At 35.8% G+C, this 22,099-nt stretch overlaps 1 protein-coding gene across 1 annotated transcript in view; it reads left to right on the top strand.

The window, feature by feature from the left end:
* Nucleotides 1–388: 388 nt before the first annotated feature.
* LOC148872365 (villin-2-like) overlaps nt 389–22,099 on the top strand; it is a 38,713-nt gene continuing 17,002 nt past the window's right edge. Inside the window, exons 1-14 of the mRNA XM_088968455.1 lie at nt 389–654; nt 8,554–8,681; nt 8,939–9,038; nt 10,705–10,773; nt 10,872–11,108; nt 11,204–11,381; nt 11,564–11,696; nt 13,192–13,351; nt 13,427–13,577; nt 13,655–13,755; nt 13,901–14,059; nt 15,326–15,394; nt 15,471–15,539; nt 15,681–15,818. Of these exons, the coding sequence (XP_088824581.1) occupies nt 8,626–8,681; nt 8,939–9,038; nt 10,705–10,773; nt 10,872–11,108; nt 11,204–11,381; nt 11,564–11,696; nt 13,192–13,351; nt 13,427–13,577; nt 13,655–13,755; nt 13,901–14,059; nt 15,326–15,394; nt 15,471–15,539; nt 15,681–15,818 (1,620 nt within the window). The 5' untranslated portion in view covers nt 389–654; nt 8,554–8,625. The remainder of the gene's footprint in view (nt 655–8,553; nt 8,682–8,938; nt 9,039–10,704; nt 10,774–10,871; nt 11,109–11,203; nt 11,382–11,563; nt 11,697–13,191; nt 13,352–13,426; nt 13,578–13,654; nt 13,756–13,900; nt 14,060–15,325; nt 15,395–15,470; nt 15,540–15,680; nt 15,819–22,099) is intronic.

Raw genomic sequence — 22,099 nt, 5'->3', positions numbered from 1 at the left:
GGGTGGACACACTTGAACCGAGACCGAGATAATAGGCACCTGACAAAGGGGTCGGAGCTCGGTAATGCTGAGTTCTTACACTTATAACCGCTAGAATACAGACATACGGGAACGTATAAATCTTCGGAATTAACACATACGGCAGAGACCAGAGACAGCGAAGATCAAGGAAATTAATTAAAAATAATTATAGTTATTAAAAATAAAACACAGAGAGATAGAGAGAGAAAAAAAAATAAAAAAGCCATCTTTTCATTCTTTTTCACAGTTTCCAGCCATGGCCGGTGCCACCGTGACTGATTGGTTCCTTCTTTTCCTTAATTTTCCTTTTCCGACTTTGCCATCCAAAATTTCCTTTTCTTCTTTTTTATTTTTTCTTATTGGCTTGTTTTGCTTCTATCCTTTTCTTATTCTAATAGAATTAAGAAATGAAAAAAAGAAAAAGCCTCTAAAACCCCAGAAACGCAAAAGGAGGAGAGAGAAGAGGGAGAGAGAAAGAGTTTAGAGAGAGAGAGAGAGCAATTATTCGCTTTTTTAAGTATCCTCTCTTTTGCCAGCTCTGCATCGCTTCCCATTTCGCATCCCTTCCTCCCACGTTCTGCTCTCTGCAAAGTGAAAGATAGAGGGAAAAGGAAGGAGTGATAGAGATCTAAGGTATGTTCTATTCGTATCTGATGATGATTCATTGTAAATTGTTCTCGTATTTGTGATTTGATTGGTGCTGAGATCACTGAATTTCGTAGATCTTCTTCGCCTCTGGACCTGCTTCTGATTGCTTGTAGGTTTGCCGTTTTTTTTGGTATCTGCTGCAATTGTATGTGAATCTTGTTGATCTGAGCTTCTGCATGTGTCAACTTCGTTTTCAGGAGATCTTCAAACTCTAGAGTATACTGTCTTTGATTGCTTGTCTTTTCCTTACTGTTCTTTTGCTTGATCATTCTATTATTTCTTTTTGTTGAAAGATTGGAGGTTTCCTTGTGTTCTTATTGTCGATTGTGTGGGTTCCTGTGTTGGAGATCTATTAATTCACTGTATGGCATGTTCTGATGTGTTGTTTGTGCAATCGAGGGGATTTTAATTGTGAGTTGGCATTTGGACAAAGTGATAGACTTTCCGAGAATTTCTTTCAGAGGATTACAAGTGGACTGGATGCATTCTTTCGCTTTCTTAGAAGATTATGGTTAAATCTGTAGATCCCTGGTATCTCTAGGATTGCCTATAATCTGGCAGACCACTTTGGAATAGCAATTTCACCCTGGGGAATCAGCACAAATAGTTCAGAATGTAGATTATAGTTTTTAACTCTCAATCAGTTGGGATCTTCTTGATCGGTTCATTTCTCCAGAGCTGAACCTGGAACATTTGTATATTTCGGGAAAAGTTATCAGTAAATGAGAATAAGGATAAAAATGGATCTCCAGACTCATCACCTGGTTGAAACAATGGAAGGAGAGAAACTGCATCATTTAATGTGCATGCAAAGTATATGAAGTTGATAAGTCACTACAACTTTGAAGTTGAAGGGAGGCAATCGTGGAACACATTGATTTATTTACTTTTTTCTTTTGATTAGTAAGAAAACATACTGTCTTTTTGTTTATCCAGATTGGCATGTTTAATACAAGAATTGAGTGATATTTTTATATTAAACTACTAATGCATGTCCTGCTTTCAAGTATATTTGCATTTGAGAAAAATATGTGTCCAAGTGGGTGATCATTTTTCTGTAACAAAAGGCTACTGCTTCTATGAACAGTCTTTTCTTTAGGGTGTCTGTGTGTGTGTGTTTCTTGTTATATTCCTCACTCTATTTTGAAACTGTTATACCCACAATGTTAAAACGTGCTAGAGCTTTATTATTATTATTATTATTTTGATAATTGAAAGAAAGTTATTAATCAGCAACGGAAAATAGTACAATGTCCCCAAGGAGAGGTACGAGATGCAACCTCTCCAGGCTAGTTAAGTACAGCTTTCCAATATACTATAACAACTTACACAGTAGCACAGAAAAGATCGTCCCTGGAAACCCCCTGTTTGGCCAAAGAATCAGCCATAGTATTAGCAGACCTGCTTACCCATTTTACCTCAACTCTCATATTACTAGTTAACCGCTTTACTTTTTTGATGAGGTCTTTGTAGCCCCAAATGGTAGCATCCGCGTTTAGTGCTAGAGCTTTATTATGTTCAAGTAGACTACGAAATGTGCACTCTTTAGAGGAAGTTAAGTTTGTAATTCAGTGGGTTTGTCATGCAAAATACTTGATCAATGATTAGTATGGAACCTCTAGTGTAATCAAAGCATTGGCTAGTTGAGTCTGACTAGATACTCATGATTCTCAGACCACCTGCATCACTAACCACTCTGTGACTCATTATGTGGTCTCCTAGGATGACTTAGCATTGACTAGGTTGACTAGTTGATTAATGAGTAGTCAACCTAGTCAACTGCTAAGTTATTTTATAACTTTATTTGTTTGTTTCCATCTCTAATTATTTGAGTTAATGCAGAATATGTTTGTATTTTGTTATATTCATGCTGTTGAACATTTATGGAACATGATTGGCTGATGGTACATAAAATAGAAAAAAGGCATTAAATAAAGGGTAAATGCCTTAAACCTCCCCTGGGTTTTGTGACAATACCTTAAACGTCCCCTGAACTTTGGCCTGACCAAAAACCCCCTGACTTTTGGGAGTAGATGGACTTATAGACCCTTTCTGTTACTATTACATTAGTAACCTAAGAGAAATTGCTGATATCATGGCTTTCAACATGTTAAATTGCTGATACTGTGTCTATAGCATCTGAAGGAGATGTAAGGAGAACGTCCCTCTGGTATATGCTTTGACAGCTTTGTCACAGCCCATATCACTTCGTTGAAACAAGTGATGATGGTTGTTCATCATCTCCTGAAATCTCCTTAAAATTTAAATGAAATTCAAAATAAAAAAATGACAGCAATCATCAAAGCCTTATCCTCACCATATGTGGTAAAGTCTGAGGGGTCCGCTAATGGCACCACTAATGACACTCTCTCCAATTAAACACAAAATACTTTTTTTTAATCTATAAAACTAATGAACCCATTGTTTTATTTTAATAGGAGACAGCTCAGATATGTTGGGGGGGGGGGGAGGAGTGGATTGAAAAGAGGAATGGAAAACTGTGAATAAGTACACTGTACACCTCAAGGGTGTCAGAAGCCAGAGCAATATCACCCAATTAACAGAGAAATTTCCTTTCTTAGTCTCGTAAATTCATAAACATGGACACATCTGTTTGTAGAAGAAACATTGATAAGAGAAAATGGATATAAATGGTAGACAGATGGAGAAAGAGGGAAGTTGGGTGTTGGGTGTCTGACAGTTTTGTTACTTCTGGTTTCTGTTTTCTAATAATAAATAATAATAAGGGTAAATGCCTTAAAACTTTCTCTGGGTTTAAGGTATTGTCGGGGGAGGTAAATGCCCAACAGGGTAAATCACTAGTGTTTGAGCATCATTGGCTGGACTGTCTGAAAAGGTTAATATGGGCATAATGGTCATTTAAACTCTCCACCTACCTAAAAGTTATTGAAGAAGTTTAAAAGTCCATTTACCCCCAAGGGTCAGGGAATTTTTGGTCAGGTCAAAGTTCAGGGAAATTTAAGGTATTATTAGAAAACCTGGGGGGTGGAGTTCTTAAGACATTTACCCTAAAAATAAAAGAAGGCACTGGGGAGTTATTTTAAGTTTTCTTCCTATCAGTGGTGTACTGTTATAGTGTTGCCACAAGCAAGGGGCACATTGAATAGTCAAGTGTGCCCTCTTTCTTCAGAAAACAAAGGCTGTAATGCTCCTTTCTAGCCTATTCAGCCTAATTTAAGTTTACAAAACAAAGATTGTAAACTAAATATTCAGTATCGTTATTTGTGCATGCTTGTAATCTATGATGATCTATTTATGAGATTTTACAAATATCATGAATCTAGAATATGTATTTTTCGTTCACTACATCACCTAGGCACTGACTAGAGAGGTCAAATTGACTAGTCTATCTCCTCACTGCATTGACAATACTGGTGTTCTCATGATAGGATATTTTATGAGCATATCTTGTGAAGGGGTCCAATTTTCAGTATGGTGATGTTATCAGTTTTTGTTTTTTGTTTTTTTTTTTTTTTTTAAATAAGAAAGAGCAGTGGGTTTGCAAGAACTACTGATTGAGGCATTTCCAAGGTGTTTTTGAAGATGAATATAGTGGCTAGATTTTGCATGAGAGTTATGACAGATAATTTAGGTATGAAGGTGCCAGTACAGGATAATATATCTGATATCACGTCCTTGCCATATTCCAGCAACATATCTGATACCATGTCCTAGGAAATATATCTGATACCATGTCTTTCCCATATTCCAACAACATAGATGGCTAGAGGCTTTTAACTTCGTGGGGGTAGATCTTGAAGATTTCCGTACTATCACATATCACTTTTGGACTTCTAAATGATTATTTTGTATTTTCTGAGACAAAGAATTAAACTTCACCATTCACAATCTAATGCACAATCTATAAATTGGCAAGTTATGCACGAAGTTGACCAGGGGAAAACCTGATTGGTTTGTTTAGATTGTGGAAATATTGTGCATCTACTTTCCTGGTATAATGGAAGATTACTTCAGTCCACGAAATTGAATGTGGAATTTGTGGATGAAAGCAAGCTACAAAATGACTATTTTTGCAGATGGTCTAGTGAATAACTTGACAAAGATAGGTGTCAATCTTATTGAGCTGGAATGGGGACAGATGGGGCTGGGTGAAAACCTGTAACTGTGCATTAAATTTAAAGAGTGACCTTACCAGAGGATGGCTGATTGTTATATATGGTTATACACTTCCAAGAGTTTTGGAGAGTAGTATTGTTCATTCTCATTTTTTTTCATTTAATGAAATTGACAGTTACTGATATAAAAAGACTTTTGGTAGTCTGGAAACTTTAGATTTTATGGTGCTTAAGTAATGACAGAGCTTAAGCCAGGCTAGAATATGCCAAAATGCAAGGCATCCATAGAACAATCACCTCTTTTCATAGAAATGGGGTCATTGGTATTTTGTTTCGATTACCTATATCGGTGGAACTAGCAAGTGTGTATATGATTAAGGGTGGTTAAGTGTATTTAAAATAGTCATGTGAAGCCGTGAAATCAAAAGGATGCAAGAATGAATATGAATGTGGAAGTGGTGGTTTTTGGGGTCCATCTACTTAGACCATCACCTTACCTGAAGTCCTTAAGATATAACCATGTTGAGAAATTTAGTTTTTGTTTCATCGAAGACCCATACAACCTATGATGGATTGTGCAATGAAATCTATTTTGTGAATGGTATATTAATTTGTTCTCTTATGAGCTTAAACTGGGTGCTGATTTAATGAAGCTTCCAATTTTCTCAGGCATAGGATGAATGGTTTGTTATGGAAAAGTACCAACTTTGAAGGTTTTCTTAGTACAAATCAGAGAGAAAGCAATTGAGGTTGTCTGAAATGAATTTAAATGAGAAGATGATTACTATCTGGTACACAGACAGCTAGGTAGTGCCGTGGTGTCTATTCTTTTAGCCTCTGATGCATTTGCTTGATGACTTGGTCAATAGTCATCCAGGTGTTACCTAGGCATGCGCCTAAGCAACACCCAAGGAAAAAAAGGTATTTTACCAAGGGGCCTTTGTTTGGGTGATCATTTCTACCTGGCATGGCTTGTAAGTTTCTGGGCTTGGGTCTAGGTTTTGTGCGCAGGCCCAGTCTGCAATGCATGCTAAGTACTGGTCAACCAGAATATTTTAATAGTATTATACAATGTCAGTGTTTACAAATGGCAGTTGTCCAAATATTTAATAACTCAATTGAGACATTTAAAGAAGTACAAAGCACAGGAAAATGTTTTCAAAATAAGGATATGTTCAACTTTTTGCACATAGTTGTTGTCCAAATGTTATAAATTTCAAGTCTGTTCTTTGATTAAATTATAAAACGAAGCATAGAGTATGGGCTGGAACCAGGTCCACAGACTAGATCCCTTATAACAGGTGCTAAGCCTTGCCCAGCCCATGACCACCCCTACTTTATATCACAATCTTTTTTTTTTTTTTTTTTTTGCATATATGTTCAGTGCCTTGTTTTGCAAGGAAAAGGGGAAGGCAGGTTTACATGTTGTGTTATATATATGTTATATATGTGTTGTAACTCTTTTCTATAATACACTATATCATAAAATGACTATATTAGTATGTTTTACATTATTTATTTGCTTGACTTCTTGCTGCAATACATCTTTGCTCAGATCCAATGTGCAATACTTTGCTTATTGTATTGATTTGATGTGTTAGAATAGTATTTTTCTTGGATTAACTATGCTATTGACTAGTTGCATTTCTTATTTGTTCAGATTCTTGTTATATGAAAATTCATGATTTTGAATATTCTTTGCTACATTGCTCAGTGGAGTTGACTATATTGTATATGAGATATTGAACTCAACATGACCAATCGGTGTGCATTACCCTGCTAGTTGTCTAGTGAGCGTTAGACTCCTTACGTATCTAGTTGGTTAACTAGTTCTAGTTGACAACTAAGAATGCCTCGACTATACTGGAAACTAGGTTGCTGAGCGTTTTTTCCATAGTTGTCAAGGTGACGCCTAGGCAACAAGGCGCCCTTGGAGTCTTGCCTCACCTAATCGCCAAGCAGTTTTCTATAGCGTGTTATAACAAACTTTTATATTCCTAATTTTTTGAGGTTATAATTATAAAATAGACATCTTTAAACTAAAATACTCATTTTGTGCGTTTATACTAATTTCTTTTTGTTATTTTCTTATTTGTTAGGGTTTAATCAACACAAACATTTCTAAATGCTGTATTAAACCCTCAAAGACTTCAAAACCTGAATCAATAAGTAAGAAAGAACATAAAATGTTGTCCAATCAACACATTTTCTTCTTTTTCTTTACTAATTTTGTGTTTTTATATACTAATTTGTTGTCGTTGTTATTTTCTTCTTCCACCTTTTCTTTTCTTCTTTTCCTAAAACAGAAATAGAGGTTCAGCCCCTATATTTGTTGAATTTTCTTTTCTTTCTTCTTCTTCTTCTTCTCATGAATATATTGGAATATGTTGATTTTCTATACTTTAACATGAAGTTTATACTTTTCTTATGAAAATTATGGATATTTAAATATGATTATGGAACCTAGGGAACTACCCAAAGATACATGCTTTTACTTGAAAAAAATCCATTGCCTTGGCGACTAGGCGCCCCCCTGTTTCCTGGCCTCGCCTTTGCGCCTTGAAAACTATGGTCTTTTCTATCTTTCCATTGTGACGCTTGTGGCCCCTTAAGCATACTGGTTAGGGATTCACATGCCCTACATCAAGGAATGGTTCCCTATTTAGTTCCTATTATCATTGTTCAAGAACTTGATTGCTATGTTTAGTTCTGAACCTTGTACTAGTATGCTTATATTGTAGGTATTAATACACAACTAGAAAGGTTCCATATGATTTTGTCCCTCCTTTAATTTGTAATGGATTTAATACAACTCATCAAGAGAGTGAAATGCTGATCATAAAGCATCACATCCCTTATCTATGATGGCATCCAGGCTAGGTAATCTAGTCTACTATCTGTAGAAGATTTGGGCACTTTGTTCATATTTTGTTTGCTATTTGTGTTTTTTATTTGTATACTTATCTTAATGTAATTCATGAAAAGAATCAAGATTGATTCTAAGAGATTATGACTAAAGCCCTATGATTTTGTCCCTCCTTTAATTTGTAATGGATTTAATACAACTCATCAAGAGAGTGAGATGCTGATCATAAAGCATCGCATCCCTTATCTATGATGGCATCCAGGCTAGGTAATCTAGTCTACTATCTGTAGAAGATTTGGGCACCTTATTCATATTTTGTTTGCTATTTGTGCTTTTTATTTGTATACTTATCTTAATGTAATTCATGAAAAGATTCAAGATTGATTCTAAGAGATTATGACTAAAGCTCTAGTAGTAGTATTTGATTTGGCATTGGCACTTACAGGATGTTGTTCTCCATCTTGGAATCTTAGGACTGCTTTTTCTTGATTGGAAATAGTAACTTCATTAATATTAAAATACAACTGTCAACCCCTAAAAATAGGGTGTTGAGCCCCAAGTAATCTTTAAAACAAAACTGCCCAGAACAAACTCTCCCTCACAGTCCCTTGTTTGCCTAACATATCAGCTAAAACATTAGCTGATCTTCTTGTCCATTTGAAGCAAGCACCAATCTCCCTTGTGGGATGTCTATAAACCCAGGCTCCCAACTTGCTTGATTGTAACCAGTCAATTAACAATTTAGAGTCTCCTATCTCAACTTGGTATGACCCCATTTGTTTGGCATATCTTACACCTTGAAGCAAGGACATCTTAGGACTGTTTTTTTGCAGTAATTCATATATTTATCTCAATATTTTCTTTTTATTTTCTTCTGCAGTAACTCATATATGTTTTGTGTTTGGGTTGTTGAAATTGTAGACATCAGAATCTCGGAATTTGAAGGACTTATTCTGCAATTTGCATAGGAGGAATAGATAAAGTTGTTACACAATGGCAAGCTCTACAAAAGTTGTTGATCCCGCATTCCAGGGAGTGGGCCAGAGAGTGTATCCTTTTTACAAACAATGCATTTCTTGGTTGATATTTTCATGTTTCCACTATCAACTAGAAACAATAAAAATGTGATTTAATGAATAACTTTCTTCCTCGAGCTCTCTTTTCTTATAAATGGTGAAAATTTCTGGGGTTCTTTCGATCGCATGTGGACTTTTGCATGATAGAACACAGGATTGTTTTTTTTTTTTTTCTTTTCTTTTTAAGAATTAGTACAACTATCTTGGCTTTTCTACTTAACAATGTGCAGTGGGACTGAAATTTGGCGGATTGAGAACTTTCAGCCAGTTCCCTTGCCAAAATCTGAACATGGTAAATTCTATATGGGGGATTCATACATTGTTTTGCAGGTATTTTCAAATTGCCTGTTGTTTTTCTTTTTAATGTAAACCTTGACTTTCACCTTGCCCTTGTTATTAGTATTTACATATACTTAGGTACCTTCGATCACATGTTCTTTCTTTCTTTTTCTTTTATCTTTTATTATTTATTTATCTTTTAGATTTAGATCTATATCTTTACTCCCCCCGTCATCGCATTAGGGAGGATAGGGACTTCGCTTTTGGAGTGAACATGATGCAGGAGCTGAAGAGTCAAAATTGGAATTTTATGAAACTTTATGCATTTCTTTATTTTTGGACAGTAGGGGTCTTTTTGTCATTTTGCAATTTTCTGTGGGGTCCATTGATAGGGTTTAATTTATCTAGGTATAGTTTGTTTATATTTAAAATTTCAGAGTCATTGCATAAGTAGGATACTAGGAATAGAGTTATTGAGTCTTCTTTGAATTGAAGTAGGATATGACAGCTTAGTTTGAGTCCTACTAGGATTATTGAGTCTAACAATTTGACTTGTAGGACTATTATGAGTCTAACAGTTTGACTACTAGGATTATTATGAGTTTAGAGTCTATAAATATGTATGGACGTTTTACACAAAGGCAATGAAATATATTGAGTTTCTTCAGCTTATGCTAACTATGGTGAGTGATTCCCATGCCTTACAGTGACTCTAGGCACCCTGTGAGTGATTCCAGGCATTTTCTCTCTTCTTTCTCTCCCTACTTTCTCTCTTATTCCTTCAAGAAGCCATTACAGCCATAAAATTCTGATCCAAGAGACCATTCAACATTCTCTAGGGACCAGAACTGAGCTGGTTCTACATCAGAACATCTTGTTGAGAATTTGAAATAGATGCCTAGGTTGCTTAAATTAGTGGCTGATAGCAAGTTTTTAAAAAGGTTGAAGGCATAGTGGAGGTGTAATGGCCCAAAAAGGTGAGGTGTAAGCCTCAAAATTTAAGAAAAATCACTTAAAATTTTTTAAATGATAAAATAACATATACTATATCAAGTTAGAATGATAGAAGGTAAAAATATCCATAAAATAGAAGTTCATAAGCAATAAGTTCTAGCTTTAAGCATTAAATAAAGTAATAATCAACTAACAATTATAAAGCATTTTACATTTCATGTTTCAAAATGCAAAGTTCTCTAATTGTTCAAATGACCAATTTAGAAGAAAACAATCATATAAAGAATCATGTATATAATTGATATTAGATTTATGGTAATCCAACAGTTTAGAAGAAAGTAAACAACTTTTAGTTGATTTGATCTATGCAAAAAGAGAAAAAAATAAAAAGAAAATAAATCCACTAGAAAAAGAAATGAAAAAATAACAAACTTGGGATGTTAGATTTGGAATAATAAGAAAAAAGTCCAACTTGATCTATCCAAGAGAAACTAGAAGGTAATGACTGATGGTAAGAACTGTAAACTGTTGAGTTGGTCCTTTCCTTTGATTGATATCCAGGCCAAAACATCCTCAACCATTGGTGCTGTTTCTAAGGTTGAGGTGAATTCTAGATTATAGTGTACCCTTGATGTTTGAAGCACTGTATTTTCTTTAGATACACATGCAACATGTACATAGTTTCTGAAATTTTGATGTTCTGGGGGACACAGTCTCCCTTTTAGGTTCTTTGTGAACTCATATCAAGCAAACTTTTCTACAGACCACTTCTGGAAAGGGGGGATCTTATCTATATGACATACATTTTTGGATTGGAAAAGACACTAGTCAGGTTTGTTATTGGTATTATATTTTTTTGCACTGTGCAGTTGATAATTACCTTCAAACTGTGGTCTTATTTCATACTGTAATTTATGGAAATTGTAATAGGATGAAGCTGGAACTGCAGCAATCAAGGCAGTTGAGCTTGATGCAGTCCTTGGAGGACGTGCAGTTCAGCATAGGGAATTGCAAGGGCATGAGTCAGACAAGTTTTTATCATACTTTAAACCATGCATTATTCCATTGGAGGGAGGCATTGCTTCTGGGTTCAAGAAACCCGAAGAAGAAAAATTTGAAACACGACTCTATGTTTGCAGAGGAAAACGAGTAGTCAAATTGAAGCAGGTATTGGTTTTTCTTAACTTGAACCAGAGATATCCTTTTGGTTTGGAGCTCTGGTTAGATGAAAAGAATATGATATTCTATTTCACATCATGCAGGTTCCCTTTGCTCGCTCATCACTAAATCATGACGATGTTTTTATCCTGGATACTGAGAATAAGATTTATCAGTTTAATGGTGCAAACTCTAATATTCAAGAAAGAGCCAAGGCTTTGGAAGTAATTCAGTATTTCAAGGAAAAGTACCATGAAGGGAAGTGTGAAGTTTCAATTGTTGGTAATGACTTCTATAATTATAATCTTGACGGTCCTCTCTCTGTTTTTTTTTGTTTTTAATTTTATGTAAAGGAGTATTTTCTGAACATTCACTGTGTTTACATTTTTCTACCTATATCTGCACTCCACATGCGGTCATGTGCTAATTCTTTATAAAATTGTAAATGGTGCTTGTTGTGATAGACGATGGAAAACTTGTAGCTGAGTCAGATTCAGGTGAATTCTGGGTTCTCTTTGGTGGTTTTGCTCCAATTGGGAGAAAAGCTGCAACAGAAGAGGATGTTATTCTGGAGACTACTCCTGGAAAATTATATAGGTATTTTATGTGTAATTCTATTATCTGTGAAAAGTAAAGGGGACTTTGATATCATTTATTATGACATCCTTGACATTATTATGATAAGTATGTTTTTCTTTATCTTATACTCAACTCAACAAAGTGTTATCCAAATGTTGGGATTGGGTACACAATCATGTTATGTCATTACACCCTGTCAAAGTCATGCTCTTGGTCATACTGTTGCACGGACTCCTGATTTAGTTGTAGGAACTGCTTGAGGCTGATGAGCATTCTTTTGCATTCTTTTCTGACAAGAGTTGCTAGTTCCATCCTTGTGAATATGTTGATATCTTGTTCGCCTATATGAGTCTTGTCGGAGAATGTACCAGGGTCTGTGGATTCCAACTAGTTTCCTATAGAACAGATATCTCCAAACTCCAATTAATTAGGATCCTTTTTCCCCACTTTCCAATATCCATTGATGTTGTAGTCCATCTCAATCTTCATCTGAGGTCCAAATCTACACACTTTTGGTAGATAGTGACCTAGGATATTGTAGTTGATATCTTATTATCTAGTAAATCGAATTATTAACTTGTAAGATCTAGGCGTGGGACTTCTGTTGTCAGAGTTGGTAATGCACATTTGGAGTGCTTTAGGCTGGTTTGTCTGGGTTGACCATTCCTTACTTCCTTTTGTTTGGATTTCATGTCCTATACTCCTTGTATATTTCTCTTTTTTTTCTTTGATAATTCCTTGTATATTTCTCTTTTTCTAGTAGAGTTCTTGTATATTTCTAAAGAAATTGAATTATAACTTAGTCACTTCAATTTTCTGTATACAAAAAAGAAAGTGATCAATAAAGAATATCTTAATTTATTCCTTTAACTCCCAGTAAAATTTGTAGGAATGAGATGTGTGCCTCCAGTGGTTATCAGTATGCCCTGGCCAGCTGACCTCTTGAATGTTAATACTTAATGAGCTCTTTAAGCATCCCAGGCTTCTGCATCATGTCTTAAAATGACAGATCTTTATTCTTCATAGGTCTTCATGTTGTATAAACCAGCTGGTATCAACTGTCTGTTTTCAATCTCATGATTTCTGGCTTAAATGTGCATTAAAGAATCTATTGATTATTATAAACTCCATTAAATCCAGTATCATGATTGCTTTTTTGTTGAAGATATATGTCATTGAGATCATTGTCTAATTATACAGAACCTATTTCTTCCAAAACTTAAGTTACATGCTTTATTTCCTTAAAATTTTTAACATTCTTATGAGTTGTAGTTCTTATCCTTTTACACTCTCCTGTCCCTCTCCCTCTCTCTCTCTCTCAAGTTTTGTCATCTCATGTTTATCCTTGCTATATTGCAAAATGAAGTTTCTGATTTACGAAGAAATGCCTTTAGTTTTGAGCAGCATATTGATGTTCCATGAAATGTCTATATTTATTCATTTATTTGTGCAATCTCTTCGTGTAGTGTGTATTTAGTCATATGGTCCTAAATGAAATCTCTGCTTGGTGTAGCATTACTGACGGTCAGGTGAAGCCGGTGGATGGTGCACTATCTAAAGCCATGTTGGAGAACAACCAATGCTATTTACTGGATTGTGGTGCTGAAGTATTTGTTTGGGTTGGCCGTGTAACACAAGTGGAGGAGAGAAAAGCTGCCAGCCAAGCCGCTGAGGTAGAGTATTAATTCCCATTCCTTCATGGTACTTAAATAGTCAGGAATCCTTATCTATTTACTGTTTCCTGTTAGGAATTTATCAATAGCCAAAATAGACCAAAGTCAACACGCATAACCCGGATTATTCAAGGGTATGAGACACATTCTTTTAAGTCCAATTTTGAGTCTTGGCCAGTTGGAGCAAGCACTTCTGGTGCTGATGATGGAAGAGGAAAAGTAGCAGGTAGTAGTCACTTCATTTGAAAGTCAACTTGTTTTTTCCTGGGATAAGTTTTAATCTGAAACTGTTTTATCTGTTAGCTCTGCTGAAGCAACAAGGTGTTGACGTCAAGGGAATGGCAAAAGGTGCTCCTGTCAATGAAGATATCCCACCTTTGCTTGAAAGTGGTGGAAAAATCGAGGTCTGACTATCACCATTATTTTTCTACCAAAAGAAAAAGATTGTCACCATTGTTTTGTAACTGCATTTTCTAGTGGTTTTATGATTTTTACAAACTGGTGAACAATAAAATCTTATTGGAGGACTGAAGTCCACTAGTTTTTCAGGTATGGCGCATAAATGGCAGTGCCAAGACACCAATTCCCAAGGAGGAGATTGGTAAATTTTACAGTGGAGATTGCTACATTGTTCTTTATACTTATCACTCAGGTGATAAGAGGGAAGACTACTACTTGACCTGCTGGATGGGGAAGGATAGTATCCAGGTAATTTAATTTGTTCTGTTCATGCTTAAGCTATAAAAATATGAGTAATATGATAGTTCTTTTTCAGGCCTTCTCATTTTTGCACCAAGTATCATGTTTAAACAATCTAAAACAAAGTTGTACCATGTTATTATGGAAAATTTAGGTGGTGTTTGCCAAAGGAACCATTTTCCTTGTGATTTTCAGAAAATTGGGCCTCACAGCTGGTTTAAGCAAATGATATTTTTTCAGATATAAGACATAGAAAAGATGTTCTTTGTTGGGTTGCTCTTCTTTGTATTATTTTTACAAAAAACTGAAACCAGAAACATGTTCTTGGTTTCCTAGTATCAGAAAATGGATTTTCTTTGTGGTTGAGAATATATTCTTGATTCAGAATATATTCATGTTCTATGTCCAATCTATAACTGTCATTGCCAAGTTCAAGTTTACAAGAATTGATTAGCAGCTGAAGGATGCTGCTAGAATAATACTGCAAGGTATCAAGGATACAATGTTTTCTTGTTCTCCCAAGAGATACAGAACAGAATGTATGTGTTTGTGTGTGTGTGTGGTGGGGGGGGGGGTAATCAATGGAGATACAGGTGACTACAATGTATGGATAAAGGTGTACTTGGGGTTGGTAGCTGGATCTACCAGGGGTTCTGATGTGCGAGGAACTTTTGTATGGTTATACACATTCTTTTTCTAATTAACAAAGCTCATACTTATCAATAAAAAAAACTTGAAAGGGATACAAATCCATCTTACAACAAATATCTAGAATATTGTATAAAGGACCCACAGATGGAGTACCCATCTTGACTGATGAATCTGTGCTGCAGGAATTACTTATATTCCCTTACCTTTTATTTTGATAACCTTATTATTACACAACAATACTTGTACTGCTTCTCTGGTTTTCTTTTGTCTCTTTGATAAGTTGGATTTCTGGTTTTCTTTTGCAGATGGCTTAGCTAGGCAAGGGGTGATTGGGAATTTGGTTTTTTGGGCCCTGTTGTAATTGTTATTGTATCTTGTGTGTTAGTGACAGTTATGGGGGGTTGAGATAATTTAGCTCCCCTTGTATTATTTTCCCTAATCTTTTAATGAAATCTCTGTTATTGATAAAAAAAGCTGGATTTCTGGTTTTCTCGGTAGTTGTAAATTATACTTGTGTTTGTGTTTTACTTGTCCTCTGCATATAGTCCTGATTTTTCTATACTAAGGTCTTGTTATATACAGATTTTGAATTTATTGGTGTGTGACTGTATTACTGCATTGCAGGACGACCAAATGATGGCTACACGATTGGCAAGTACAATGTGCAACTCATTGAAAGGACGGCCTGTCCAGGTACTGTGTTCTACCATATGTCATTAAGTTTGTGTAGGTGACACAAGTTTTGTGGTTAAAATTAAACCTCTTGCAGGGCCGCATATTTCAAGGGAAAGAGCCTCCACAATTCATTGCAATGTTTGAGTCTATGGTTGTCCTCAAGGTACTAGTATTTTGAGTCTACGGACTGACTTGGTGTGTAAATGATATGAAATTACTGAACCAAGGTCCTTACCTTGAAAGTTGAAATTGGACTGCTATAGGTTAAATACTTACCTAATGGAAATTACTATTTATAATCCAGGGTGGCGTAAGTTCTGGTTACAAGAAATTTATAGCAGACAAAAATCTAACGGATGAGACTTATACTGCCGATGGTATTGCACTCATCCGTATTTCTGGAACATCCGTGCATAATGATAAAGCAGTGCAAGTTGATGCGGTATGTGCCCATTGTTCTATTGCTTTCACTATGATATCATGAATTGGATTCTGCTTATTTTTTTCCAAGACTATTACACACCCAAAGGCTGCTCTATTTTACTGGGGTTTTATCTTTTGACATCAGTGACAACTATCTGTATTTGAAGAAATATGAATATTCAGATGCTTTTTTAATCTAATGAATCAATTTTGAGTTGCTGTCAAAAAATAAAAAAAAAAAGAAAAAAATATGAATATTCACCTAAAATTTGGTCAAGTTAATGTAGTTGTTTCATATGACTTACTGTCCTATCCTACCAAGTACCAATTGTCATACAAAGCACATTTGCTACGACAGTGTTGTAGCCCTGCACTGAAACAACTAAATCAAAGCCTTTGGTTTATTGACATGGCCCCACCTTGAATTAGATGAAGTTACTTATTGCTGGGACCACTCGCTACTGCAGTACATCTAAGGCCATGATTTTCTGTTTTAGCCCTGTGCTACGACTGTGTCATAGCAAAAGTGAACCCATTGTCATATTCATTGATATGAAAGTTCTTTTTTGATGAAAGCAAGGAAAATTTTATTTAAGAAAAATGAGGAAACAGAATAGAAAGCATAGCCCATTAAAGTGAGGGGGAAAAACTTTGGCTGTTCGGAAAAAAAAACAGCCTGGGCTGGTTGGGAGATTCCTGTGCATGACATGTTACCATTGATGTGTGATAAAAAGAGTATTTGCAACTAGTATTTTTTTTGATGAATAATATTTGCAACTAATATTCTTTTAGCCAGAAAGACAAGCCATTAGTTTTTCCTAATGAGAGACTACACTGGAGAGTAGGGACAAGAAAGTAGCCGCAGAAAACCAAATACAAGCCCACCATCATATCACTGCTTGAATAGCGAGTCACAAGAAAAGTAAGGGTTGTGGTTTGCATCCCTGAAACTTTTGTGTTCTTAAGACCATGAATGGGCTATCAGTTATCACCACCATCTTTCAACCTATACTTTTTTTTTTTTGATAATGAGCTAAAAGGAAATTTCTTCAAAAGAGAAAATCTACACTAACCAAATTCATTTAAGTGGGTGATGAGGTTTCACCTATACAACCAATGACAAGTTGACAACATCCTTAGACTTCAATCTTAAACATCAACTTTGGCAATATCATCAGAGTAAAAATCTGTACCAAATGAAGCCTGATTAATATAGTTGACAATAAACATGGATAATCTGACTTCTTTCAACAAGAAAAAGCAAGAGAAAAAAACAGAGAAACAAGAGAGAAGAAAGAATGAGAAATGGGGTGTAGAAATCTAATCTGTTCTGCCACCACACATGTTGCTATTCATATTAAACAAAAAATAAAAGGTTGCAATGATAGGAATAACCCTGCCACCAATAACATCAGAAAAATAAAGAGCTAACAGCAAAATAACATAATAAAATAATAAACTAGTGGGACCACAAACTGATTAGCTCTTTTCTATACACTCCCCCTCAAGTTGGGAAAATATATTTGACATTCCCAACTTAAATCTGTGTCTAGATCGATTTGGTGACTGCCTTGGTGAAGAGATCAGCAAGCTGCATATCAGAGGCTACATAAGGAAAAAATGTTAGCCCACCTAAAATATGTTTTTATTCTTCCATGCTGTATCGGATTATGAGCAATGTTAATGGCAAATTGGCTATCACAATACAACATCAAGGGTCTTTCATACTCGATTCCCAATTCTTCAAGAAGTGATCTCAACCTTAAAACTTTAGCTACGCCATTAGCTATAGACCGATACTCAGTTTTGGCATTGGAGCAAGCAATAACATTTTGATTGATTTCCTCCAATAGGAGCACAATACCTTGAGGTAGATCTCCTATCATCAATACATCCTACCCAATCTACTTCTGTATATACTTCTATCTTCATATGACCATTATTTTTAAAAGTATACCTTGATATGGACACCTCTTCAAGTAGGCTGATATCATTTTAATAGCAAGCATGTGAGTTGTCCTATGAGAGTGCATATAACAACATTGACAGCATATGAAATGTCAGGGCAAGTCAGGAAAAGATGGAGAAGCTTTCCTACAAGTCGTTGATACATACCTTTATCTTCAAGAGGATCGCCATCTTCTACATTTATCTTATGATTTTGCTCAATTGGTGTGTCAGTAGGTTTAGCCCCCAATTTTTCAGTTTCTTCAAGGAGATCATGAACATATTTTCTCTAGGGAATAAAAATGCCATGCTTGGACCTTGCCACTTCAATCCCAAAGAAATACCTCAACTCACGTAGATCTTTCGCTTCAAACTCTTGATTAAGCAACTGGTTAAGGGAATGAATTTCTTTAATATTATTCCTTGTCATCACAATGTCATCAACATACACAGCTAGGAGAGTCAAAGTAGAGCCTTCCTTCTTAATGAAAAGAGTGTGATCAGACTAGGCTTGTACATAGCCAAACCTTTCTAAAGAAAGTCAGAATCTATCAAACCATGCTCTTGGAGTTTGTTTCATAGAATGCTTTCTTCAACATATAAACTTACCAACATCTACATCATAAAAACTAGGAGGTAACTCCATACACACCTCCTCCTGCAAGTCACCATTTAGAAAAAAAAGCATTCTTAACATCCATTTGAAACCATGGCCGTGAGAAGTTAGTAACAAGAGACAACGAAACTCTGATGTTGTTCATTTTGGCAATTAGTGTAAAAGTTTCCAAATTCCAAGTAATCAATACCATAAGTTTGTGTATCCCTTAGCAACCAGTCTAGCATTGTATCTTTCCATTGTACCATCGACATTATACTTTATTGTGAATGCCCATCTACACCCAACAGATTTCTTTCCTTTCGACTGATTTACTAATTCTCAAGTATAATTTTTCACAAGGGCATCCATCTCAACTTTCATTGTGTCCTTCCACTTAGGCACTACTAGGGATTCTTGCACAATTCTAGGAATAGGAATTGCAACAATGGAATCCAAAAAGGACTTATATAATGATGAAAGGTGGTCATAAGAAAGAAAGTGGGAGATGGAATGGGTGGTAGATGAGGTACAACGATGCTTCCATTTGCATAGTGCAAATAGGAGGTCATTTGTAAATCTGTTCATGGGCCGGGTAGCCTGATGGCCCGGTCCGCACCTCGGTCGGGCTTGGTCATGTAATTAGGCCTGCGGGCTTGACCTCGGGCCTAACACAGTAAGCCCAACTGTGTTTTGGGCCGGGCTCGGGATTTGTCAAAAAAGCTCGGCTCGACTCTGCATTATATATTTTATAAAAAATATATGTATTTTATATATTATATAAAATATATAAATAATATAATATTTATTAAAACATATATTTATAATTTAATATATACATTTTTTATTCTTTTATTTATAATTTCTCTCTCTATTCAGCCGCTTCAGTAGTAGTAACAGTATGGGCTAAATTTCGGGCTTGGGCCCAGGCCCCGACGTCGGGGCTTTTTATGAGGGCCGGGCTTAGGCCCAAGTTGTAGGCCCGATGGTCGCGCTGGGCTCGGGCTTGGGACTTAGAAAAATCTGTTAATACAGAGTGAAAGCCCGGCCTGGCCTGGCCCAGTCCATGAATAGGTCTAGTCATTTGTAGTTAGAATAGGTAAAGTGGGTGTAATACTTGAATCTGGTGCCGCAAATGAGATTGGAACTGGCCTGGACTGCTCATTACTAGGATTGACTTACCTCCACCATCGTCTGTGAAACATCCTCAATTCTTTACACTTTTGACAACTTCCCTTCATTTGCAGGAATAGGCAATAAGACTTCCTATGCAAATATACCCTGCTCATCGCTCCCCTCCTGAGATGAAACCCTAGGATAATAGGGGACATCTTCAAAGAAGGTAACATCCGTAGGCATAGAATGGATCCCTGAGATGGGATCATAACAACAATAGCCTTTTTGATTTTGTACATGCCCAAGAAAAATACACTTGGTTGCCTTAGGATCAAATTTAGAATGGTTAGACCCAAGTATTTGAACAAACAAGTGCATCCAAAAGGTTTTGAGAGGAATAGAAAACTGATCCTTATTAGGATACAACAAGTTAAAAGGAGCTTTTATATCTAAGAATTGTGAATGAATCCTATTGATGAGATAGTCAACGGTGTGAATGGCATCCCTCTAGAAACGTATAGGAATATTAGAGTTCAACATGATGCTTCTTGCAACTTCTAGGATGTGTCTATTTTTTTTTTCTTAGCTACTCCATTCTGTTGAGGTGTATGGGGACAAGTGCTTTGATGAATAACCCCATGCTCAAGAAGATATGAGGTCAAGGGTTTTGCAAAATACTCCTTGGCATTATCAGATTTGAGACTTTTGATTCTAATCCCAAAATGAGTCAGAACAATCTGATGAAAACCAAGAGAAGTCATCAACTAATAATAGAAACTATTTGTACCCACCCATAGCGGTAGTATGGTATTGAACATCAAGAAACTCATAATTGAAGGGGATTCAGAGGTGGTGATAGGGTGGCTGACTAAAGATCAAAATGATTTATGGAAGTACAATAATGAGGAGGAAATTCAAGTGGCTGGTGTGGGAGATGGAAGTTAAGACATGTTGGATTAAAAGATCGGCTAATTCCCTAGCTGGCGATTTAGCTAAACAAGGGGCAGAAAGGGATTTATTAGTGTTTTTGTCTTTTTCTTTTTTCCTTTCTTGAAGCTCTTTGTGACTCTTGAAATCCAAGTGTGTTTGTCTTCCACTTGTAAATTTTCCACTGATGAATTAATGAAAGTGTTATTGATAAAAAAAAATAGCAGTAATATGGTATGTTCCGCAAACATCGGTATGCACAATTTCAAAAGGAATAGTAATTTTATTATTCAATGGATAAGTTGATCTACAATGCTTTGCTAATTCACAACTTCCCTACTTCAAACTAGACACTTTGATTAACTCAAAGAAAGTAGGAAAAAGACTCTTTAAAGACCCAAAAGATAGATGATCCAACTGATTATGCCAAAGCATAATTTGACTCAGACTATGACACAAAAGACTTCCCAACTTCAAACATTCATTTTTATAGATGTTTTTATATTATTTAATAAATAAAATATGTTGTTTCCTAAAAACACCTTTAAACAGGTTTATTGGAAACCACATGATACAATATGATGTGCCCAATACGGGGTGTATCGTATTGATACTTTGGACCTTCCTTACTTCTTTCCATCAGTATACCCCAACCAACTGCAAATGGCATCATACTACACCTAATCTTTGCTTTCCTGCCTCTAGAAATTAAGGCCACATAGAGATCCCACATGGTTTAACTGGTCTAAACATAAGTTCTCTCAGAATAGAAAGAAATAAGATCAAATAAGCATAAAAAATGTCCACACGCCTAAGTTGGTGTCCTTAATTGCTTGTATCACATTTCACCATTTAATGGTATGGGGTGAATCCCCATGAAATTGTTGCATAAGCACTATTTGTAGCATGTAAACTTGTAGTCCCTGATCAACCCATGGGTGATTAAACAGACATGGCAAGCATGACATCCAGGGCTGTAGTTCATTGGATGTGAGTTCTAGATGTTGGAATGCCTCATTTTCTCAGAAAATCCTAACTTTAAAGCAAAGTACAATAGCAACCGAGTGTTGAACCCTAGCCCAGGTGAAAAGAAGATCCCCTTACCTCTATGCGCCTTAAATAATCCTACTCTGAAATGGATGAAAAGATGACTGTACATGGTGCCTATAAAGCTCACACTTGTAATTTTGATAGTGGAGTTCAATACAATAACTTATATTTTTGTCAAAAAAAAAGATGGCAATTGTTGACTTCTTACTCTTCCGAGAAAAGTGCAATAATTGGTGGTATACTTCCTAGTAACTACACTTGTTCATGAGCTGGCTAACCTAATGGGCTTGCTTAGCCCGGCCTGTTTTGAGGCCTGTGGGCTTGGTCTTAGGCTACAAGTATTATGCTCGCATATTTTTTGGGCCAGGCTTTTTAAATAAGCCTGGGTTTGAGCTTGAGACGACTCGATAATTCTATTTATGTATGTATGTATGTATGTGTGTATAATACATATATATATATATATATATATATATATATATATATATATATATATATAATAAAAGTTTGAACTTAGGTGTATAATTATATCTTGGGCAGCAATATTTTTGAATAAGTTAAAAAAATGGAATTAGAAGATAGAACTAAGATATTGCATAATGTACATACTTTGGGCTTTATATTAGGGCTGGGCTCAGGCTCAAGAATAGGTCCATAATCAGGCC

Source organism: Nelumbo lutea, chromosome 2 (assembly GCF_056320005.1).
Source record: "Nelumbo lutea isolate HS-2025 chromosome 2, American lotus-T2T, whole genome shotgun sequence".
In the NCBI taxonomy this organism is placed as follows: Eukaryota; Viridiplantae; Streptophyta; class Magnoliopsida; order Proteales; family Nelumbonaceae; genus Nelumbo; species Nelumbo lutea.
This window is presented reverse-complemented; position numbering and strand designations above follow the sequence as displayed.